General features: G+C 40.3%; 1 protein-coding gene across 1 annotated transcript in view; it reads left to right on the top strand.

Annotated features, from left to right (window-relative positions):
• LOC103148707 (prospero homeobox protein 1-like) overlaps positions 1-9,097 on the top strand; it is a 49,147-nt gene that overhangs the window by 18,529 nt on the left and 21,521 nt on the right. Inside the window, exon 7 of the mRNA XM_007567597.2 lies at positions 1,839-2,033. Coding sequence (XP_007567659.1) covers positions 1,839-2,033 — 195 coding nt within the window. The remainder of the gene's footprint in view (positions 1-1,838; positions 2,034-9,097) is intronic.

Genomic DNA, 9,097 nt, shown 5'->3' with positions numbered 1-9,097 from the left:
CACCCCCACGCACACGCACACACACACACAGGCACACGCACACACACACAAACGCACACATGTATTTTCACTGTTTGTTTTTCTACACATTTTGCTTCTACTTAAGGCTAAAATGTTGTCAAACGCCTGCCCAGTAATTAACAGTTGATGTGAACTAATTTAAATGATCTAAAACAACAACAAAAAAATGGAACCAAATCTTGACAAAATCTTTAATTTTTTTTTCTTATAAAAAGTACGTTCCTGTTTTATCTGAGTAGTGGAGATAGTGGAAGTCTGTAGCATTAAAGTCTTCAGTCCTTGCAGTTTAGTCTGTGTTCCTCCGTGTCTCTTCTTTCTGGAGACTGCTGGTCAGCAGTTTGTTTTCTCTCTGTCTTTATGGCAGCTTTTCTACAGAATTAAAAACATCTAAGCAACATAATGAAGCCAAAATGAAGCCCCAACTTCTCTTACTAGAATAACCCTCGAATGAGCTTTATAAAATGTGATAAATTAGATATTTAGACATTTTACACTCTGTCCCTCCCGTCATTTCTTTCCAATGGGAGCAATGATTGTCTTACATGTGGCTTTGTTCATTTCCAAAAAGCATAATGTGAAAGCAAACGCAGAAAATAAAGTCTGCTTTTTGGTCTTGACAAAATGAGCAGACCAAAGGACTTTCCTGGTGTGAACACACCTTTTGCTCATCTTTGGTTCTTATAATGGACCTTATTTCTGCACTCAGTGATTAGTCATGTGGGAACATGAAGAGACCAAGATGACTGGTATGCTGCAGCCTTTAGAGTTCCTTTCGCTTGAACTAAAGGGCCAAACACAACTCCTGAAAGTCTGTCACAGGACAAATGACCATGCAGTGTTAGGGTTAGGGCAAACTGACTGGAGCTAACAGTCATGTTTTTGGACTGTGGGAGGAAGTACTAGAGAGAAGCCACATATCTCAGGGGAGAACATGGACTATCCATGGACATGGATAGACTTCAGATTGGGATTTGAACCCAGCAATGTTGGTAGAGAAGAAAATGTTGTGGCCCATGAATCTGACAAGACTTATATGAACATTTCAAAACAATAAACTCTGTTACTTTTCAGTAAGACACATGAAAGCCATTTGAGACAATTGCTAGTCCTCCCAGGAGAGGAGAGAAAATTCACTGAACCAGAAAACACTCAGAGATTAAAAAAAAAGCTCCATCTTAAACTTTGCAGGCCTCATAGAGTATGTTAGATGTTAAACTTAATGTTTCATGCTTACTGTTAGGCGTGGTGGTGGATGACTACAATCGTCATAGTTGGCTCCGAGCAGTTGCTGTGGTGGAGCTATGGTGCCAGTGATAGGCTCTTGTTACATCTTTCCCATAGAAAGATGTAACAACACTCAGAAAAATATATAAATAAAATATTTAGTTACATGTTTGAGTTGGGGTTTTTTTCATACTGCGAAACAAGAAAATTATTTGCATGGAAAATCCACGTTGCCAGACAAAAAGCAAATTCCCAAGTTCATGGATTGCCATAATCAATGCAAGCAGTCATTCAGCAGCTCAGATGAAGGCATGCTGTCATGCAAACGAGGACAAAAGCAAACATCGGGTTATGATGTGATACATGATACAGCAGAAAACATTGGATAGTTTTATTTAAATTTGGTTCATAGGCATAAGCCAGCCTATTAATAGTATTTAAGTATTTAAGCCTGGCTAGTGAGGTCCTCGACCGCAGTTACAGAGAATATTTTTAATTTTGATGAGTATTTTTGGGAAAGGCCACCTTTCCCAAATTTTCTTGATGTATTTGATTAAATCGTAAACATTCTTCTTTTTTTTTTTATCTCCCAGTTCAATCGGTGCATCACCTCCCAGCTGATCAAGTGGTTCAGCAACTTTAGAGAGTTCTACTATATCCAGATGGAGAAGTTTGCCCGTCAGGCCATCAATGAGGGCATAACCGTGGCTGAAGACCTGACGGTGAGCCGGGACGCAGAACTCTTCAGGGCTCTCAACATGCACTACAACAAGGCCAACGACTTTGAGGTAAGACTCGATGTCAGGCGCTTTGGTTTGGTCAGGAGAACTGATGGACAACCCAAAAAGCCAGGCTAACAATCTTTTCCTCTATGGATAGTTCTAGTTAGCAGGAGTTTAGTAAGTTGCACCTCAACCACATGATAAATAGTAAGTGGCCTGTACTTGTATAGCACTTTATCTAGACTAGAGGATTCTAAAGCGTTTCAGTCATTTACCCATTCACACATACACTCACACACTGATGGTCTGTCAGATTGCTGCCATGCACTGGCACGACCAGGCCTTCTGTCCACCATACAAGGGCAAGGCAGCTAAGTTTCTTCCCCAAGGACACAATTACAGGACAAACTCCCACCATCATCATTCCCGTTACCATGACATCCAGCATAATTCTGACTGGATTTTTGAACGCTCTTCTTGGAGAATGTTTGAGTTCCAATAAACTGGTTGGTTTCCTAAGACAGACCCAGCTTTTAGGGAAGGTCTAAAGCAGGGGTGGGCAACTCCAGGCCTCGAGGGCTGGTCTCCTGCAACTTTTAGATGTATCTCTACTTCAACACAACTGAGTCAAAAAATGAGGTAGTTAGTAGGACTCAGGAGAACTTCACTGCACTTAGGAGGTGATTCAGCTGTTGGATTCAAGTGTGTTGGACCAGGGTGACATCTTAGAGTTGCAGGACACTGGCCCTCCAGGACCAGGATTGCCCACCCCTGGCCTAAAGGCTTTGAAAAAGGTTGTGGTCTAATATTACCTCAAAACCTGGTATTGTATTCTTAGATCTGAAATCTTCACCTTTTCCCTTTCAGTCAATCGTCTTGTTCATGAGATCAAGTCCCTTGATCTTAGCCATGTCTGTTTTCTTGGCCAGCACTATGGGCATCTAGTGCTCCAGCAGTTTTCAGATCAATGAAGGCTTGGTTCTTGGATTCTTCATGAACATCCTCACCCATTTTATTTCACCTAAGGGCCACAGACTTCTACTTATACTCAAATGGCACAACTACTGTTAGATTACATCTGGAGTACCCTCCTCTTGTCCTGACCCCTCCACAAATTGTAGGGCTGTGGTTAAAAGTCACATCCTTGACAAGAAGCTAACCAATTTAAATTGACTCAACTAAGAAAGATTAAATATGCAATGAAGTTTGTGGTACAATTGACGGTAACGCTTTATTTGACGGGTTGTGAATAAGACTGTCATGACACTGTCATAAACATGACATAACACCTGTCATGAACATGAGTAAGTCTTCATGAATATTTATGACTATTGTCATAAAGGGTCATTCGGTAAATAATGACACTTTTAATACAAAGTTGACATTATTCAAAATGTTTTCATTATGACAACTTGACATTAACCAAAAAATCACAATCTGACATAAATTTGTTATAAAAGTATTACTGATTAAACTTTAACTTTAATAACATAAAGCTACATAATTTTTTAGTTTAATCAGTAATACTTTTATAACTAATTTATGTCAGATCATGATTTCCTGGCTAATGACAAATTGTCATAACAAAGACATTTTGAGTAATGTCAACTTTGTATTTAAAAGTGTCATGATTTACCAAATGACACTTTATGACAACAGTCATAGATATTCATGAAGACTTACTCATGTTCATGACAGGTGTTATGTCATGTTTATGACAGTGTCATGACAGTCTTACTCACAACCAGTCAAATGAAGTGTTACCCAATTGACCCATCCTGGACATGTATGGTCCAGTAAACCATAAAAGACCTGTAATTAATGACATCCATATCCATTTATAGTTAAGAAATGTATAGACATGTTGGAAATGTATTTTCTCAAGTAGTTTCTTTAAATGTATTTAAGCACATTTTGTTCAAAACTACCCACCACCAAGTCAACTGTTCCCCTTGCGATTCTGCTGAGGTGTGGATGTTGTAATAACGTGTGTGCATGTGTGTGTATGTGTGTGTGCGCGTGTTCGATGAGGCGAAAGAGGACGCCCGCTCTAGGCATGAGTGTCCTTGTCAAAGCGATTTGCAGAAATCACATCCCCTCCCCACTTCTTTCCAGCCAATATTGGTGTAAGGAGACCTGAGGGCCCTTAAACTACGCAACGTAACATCAGCAGCATTTAGACGTCCATTAGCGCACACCTTCCCGCTGACACATAAACTTGTCTTTTTTGCTCAGCGAGATGGGTGTTGAAGCTCAAATGCAACAAAGACAAATTGCAGACAAATTAGACACACGCACGCACATCCTATGTATGAGAAGATAAATAGAAACGCTTTGCATGCTAAGAGTCAGGTAGCATTTCACAGGTGTGTATAGAAAGGCATGACCAGGAAACAGACACACACATGCAAATTGCTTTCTGTTTGTTTTGACTGGTCAGCACAAAGGTTATTTTTAGGGTTTAAAGGGAATAAGTTCAAACAGAGATCATACTTTATGGTTAAAGAGTCCTCTTTGGAGATAATCAGTTAATAAATAGCTTTTTTCCCATTTCATATTGTTTCTGAGCTATTCGTGCTTTGCTAGAGCAGCGGTGCAACACGTCGATCGCGGAAAGTTTTGAGTTGATTTCGGCATTAGGTGACAAACTGAACGCCGCCGGGGTGCTGAGACCAGCACGTCCTCCTCTGACTCCTTACCAAAACGTTCGTAACTTTATGAAAGAACAACCGCAACAACCACAAAAAATAAATTAAAAAAGTGTTAAAATGAATGACCCAACAAAAATAATAATCTCAGTAATTATAGTTTCAACAAGGTGTTGCGCAATTCTGTGCGTTCCGGTTACCAAAATAGCAGAGCAGGAGTTTAAAATTAACTAATCAACCACCGCTGTGTTCAGGGTTTGTAATAATCGCAAAAATAAATATCAAGCCTGAAAACCTAATATCTTAACGGACTAAATGTTTTCAAGTAACGTGCTCAGCTTGCGGAGCGCAGGCGGTTGCCGCGGCAACGGGTGTGCTTAAATGACAAAGACAGAGAGAGAGTAAGAAGGTGCGAGTGGTTTTGAGTTGATCACCTGTTCGGGCTATTTTACCTTTGTTTACCTTTGCTGTGGCGCATCACAACTGCTGTAGTTTCCTGAATGTTCAATAAATGACAAACTTGGACTAATTATCTCGTTCGTCTGTGAGTAAACGTCATTCTCAACAAACATCAAACACGGTAAATATGTTTGATTAAGTATTTAACAAACAAAAGGCTTCTACCATGATAATTATGTGAAATTAAATTAATTGTCTAATTAAAAAAAGTTTTATTACTCTGGCATCTTGCTTTGAGCAAGATGCCAGAGTCTGAGCTCTGGCATCTCAGACTTTCTCCAAAATAATAACCTTTTATTTTCTCCAAAATAATAACCTTTTTCAACCTTTATAGCTCCACTGTTGAAAATGAGGCTCAAACGTTCACAAATGACACTGAAATAAAATCCAGTCCAACGTCTGATTTGAGGTGATTCTTGCGGAACCTGTTGGAGGAAAAATATCCCAGCTTCAGAAGATGTGCTTTTAACTACAGAGCTCTGTGGTTCCTCCTGTCAGTATGAGAGTCAGAGTGAGGAGGCGCCATGTTAGGAAGACGAAGTGGAAGCTGCAGGATCTTCAGAACAAACAGGTCATGATGCTACTGATTATCCCTCTGTCTGGAAACAGGATCAATATAACCAGTTTAAAAGCTAAAATGAATAGTTATATGCCAGACATGGAAAACTGGGATGCACTCCATGCCATGATGTTCAGAATTTAGGTCTCATGGCATCTCATGGTGTCAACATTGCAGCCAGTGGGTTGAGGGAAATACAGCTCCATTTTGTATCAATTCAATAGCTAGTACCCCCAAGAATTTAAAACTACTTTCACCCCTGATGCTAATTAAAGACTGACTGAAACGTAGAAAAATCAATACAAATCCTTGCAGCTAACAGCCTAATTTGCAGAGCTACAACATGTAATTGTAATCAGTGGATGCTGATGAGGACATCAGGAAAAGGTTGTGCTCGTCCCATAAACTAAAGGTACATTTACTTTGCCTTCCTCGACATTGTCGCCTTCACCTCCCGTATTCCTCCCATCCGTTCACCTTTAGGGAACATTACTGGCTAGGGACCGTCTTCCCCTCTCCTCTCTCCCCTCCTCTTTCTCTCTCTCTCTCTCTCTCCCTCTCTCTCTCTCTCTCTGTCAAACTCAGAGGCGTGAAACTGGAACCTCAGCCGATTCAGCAAGTCTTCCGATGTACACACACACATAAGTCTTCTCCTTTTGCCAAATTTAGCATCGTCTAACTTCCACCTTGGTTTGTCCCCCATCATGACTCCCTCTCCCCCTTCTTTTCTCCATCCTCCCGCTGAATGTGCCCTCTAATAAGCACAATTACCTCCTTTGGTTAAGTTTTGTTTTGTTTTTTTTTCTTCTCTCGTCAAGGATCTTAAATTGACTCAAGAGTTTTCTTCAAGTCACATTTTTGAGTCACCACTGATGTTCATTCTAATAGCTAATAAAGTCAAATATAAACTGTAGCTTTTTCAGATGTACAGTAGACTCCTGCCTATCCATGGTTCAGTTTTTCTTAATTCATCTAATTGCAAATTGTTTTGAAACTTGGAGTTTCAGTAACTACAAGTTACTGAAAACTTGTCTATTCAGAGATTTTTTTTTTCTTAGCGCGATGGCAAGAAAATGCAGTTTGGGAAGCTGAAATACCTAGAAGCAACACTACTTGAAAACCAGCCAATCCTTGTGCACCATTAATTTCTTTTGGCATTGATTGGATTTGTCATCAAAAATGGAGCTAAGAAATACCATGGATGTTAGCCTCTACAATGCTAAGGTTTCCAAAGGTATATTTGCTTTTTGAACCATTAAAATAGGTTGTTATAGGATAGTTTTAGAGGGGAGCTACATGTTTAGCTCTTCAGGCTTTACTTCAGCAACTTTACTCCAGATTCTTCATCCAATCCCATCGGTTGAGTCCGGTCACCCTGTGAAGGAAGCTAATTTTCAGCTGGTCGTATCTGCAGTCTTATTCTCTGCATCTTAGACTGTCCAGCAGTCTAACATGCTATCTGTATCTTGTGGCCATAACTGGTCTGAATGTCGACTGTCAGTGAAATTCTATCGCCTGCTCCATTGAGAGCCAGACACCAATATCAGAAAATTCTAAGAAGCTTTTTTGAAAAAGATCTGGGATGTGTTAAAATGGCCAGTCAAATCTGATTGAGATCTAAGGTAAGACCTGAAAGATGATGCTCACATCATTTGTCACAAAGACAAATTTTGAATTTCTTAATTTTGAACTTCTCTTCCATTGAACAATAATTAGTCTGTCACATAAAACTGTTAAAACATAGTTTGTAATTGATTTCTTTGGCAAGGTGCCACATGTTCCCATTTGCAGATTTCTGGTGCTCTTAGTTTTGGTATTTGATGTTTAACATTGATCAGAAATGCACTTCGGAAGATTTCAGTCTTCAATTCAGAGGATTTCTTAGCAGTTGTCCATGTTAGTCAGATAAAACTCTTCCTTTTGGAATTGACAATTGCAAAAACTGATTTGAAAACCTAGTCTGTCATGAAGCATTCTGGTTTCAGAGAAAGAACACTTCAGTGGGCACATTTGGACAGCGTTTTGAATTCTTAATTCAGCCGGAGTCTGTGTGCTTTCCAAAGTTGGCGTAAACAGGCCTGAATAATTATAGCAGGTTCATTAATTACCGCCTCTTCAGCCACATTCTTTCTACTCTTCTTTTTTATTTACCTGTCTTTCCATCTTTCTTTCCTTGCTGCTCCTCCTCTTCACTATTCTCTGCTAATTGCTGCTCTTCCCACTAAATTAATGAGGAAAAGTGGGAATTATCTCATCTTGCCAGGACAATCAGGGAAAGGTGTTGGTCTCTCGTGCCAAGAGGAAAAGAAATGTTTCCTCTTTTGATTTTCTGTTTGGTTTTTCCTCCGAGCAGATTCCCTAGCGATGCACGTTCGACTCGGAGGGGTTAGGAATGCCAGATTCCCATATGCCGTAAACACGGAGCGCAACAATCCAGGCCGCGGTATTCCGCTATGTGTGCCGGGTCAGCAGGGACAATGAGACATTTTTATGAAGCCTTCTAGAGGACGTTCTCATCTTTCCAGTTCAAGGATCCTCGCTGGCTCTGTCAGCACCAAATGACAGCACAGCTGCGCCTCACACACACAAACACACACACGCATTCGTCGGATACACAGCGCCGGTTGTGTTCATCTGAAAGCGCAGATATCCTCTCCCTCGAAGGCCGGGTGTGGTTGCAACCAAAATCTGCCCTTTGACTTTGAGTTTTACACACCCACATACACACACCTGGAGGCCACAGAGTGGTCACACACTCACATTTCAGAGCTATCTGCTTTCATAAGCTTTGCTCTTTATGAAAGGTTGAACTTCTCATGTCTTTCTCCACTGATTTAGAGTCTTTGTAATCCTTTTGCGCTCCTTATTCATCCAGTCACTCATCTTCTTCCCACTTCCTCTTCATGGAAGCTCCCTGAAAAGAAGGCTAAACTCCACCCAAAGGAATTGAGTCTGAAGGTGGGAGTTTTTATCAAATAAACTGATACACTCAGCGATGAAACAGTGGGACCACACTGTTTAGTCTGTTCCATGCATTTGCTCTTAAGTTTGTCCTTTTTTTCCCTCTGCGTCTGCTGTCCTTTCAGTCATAACCTACCCAGAAGGCACGGCTGTAAAAGTGTGTGCACTTGAAGCAACGGATCAGCCCTTTAAAAGAAGGTGAACCTCAAAGTCTATAAAGATCTGTCCTGCTTTGTTTCCGTCTGCAACCTTTGTCTTCATTTCTGATCCCCACGCTCCTCCTAATTTATGCTTTCATCAATCAATTTTTAACATAATCTTTCCATTCTTTGAACTGAATTGTGTGAAAGGAAGCAGCTTCAGTTAAAAAATCAAAGCAAAACGTTTAGGATTTAAACTTTGTGCCAGAAAATAACTGCAGGTCAAAATATGTGATGTACAATGGGAAAACCAGTAACAAGTCGCCAAAGCAGAAACTGAGAAAAAAAAAGATATAAACCACA

This window comes from Poecilia formosa, unplaced genomic scaffold, assembly GCF_000485575.1.
Source record: "Poecilia formosa unplaced genomic scaffold, Poecilia_formosa-5.1.2 Scaffold210, whole genome shotgun sequence".
Taxonomy (NCBI): Eukaryota; Metazoa; Chordata; class Actinopteri; order Cyprinodontiformes; family Poeciliidae; genus Poecilia; species Poecilia formosa.
This window is presented reverse-complemented; position numbering and strand designations above follow the sequence as displayed.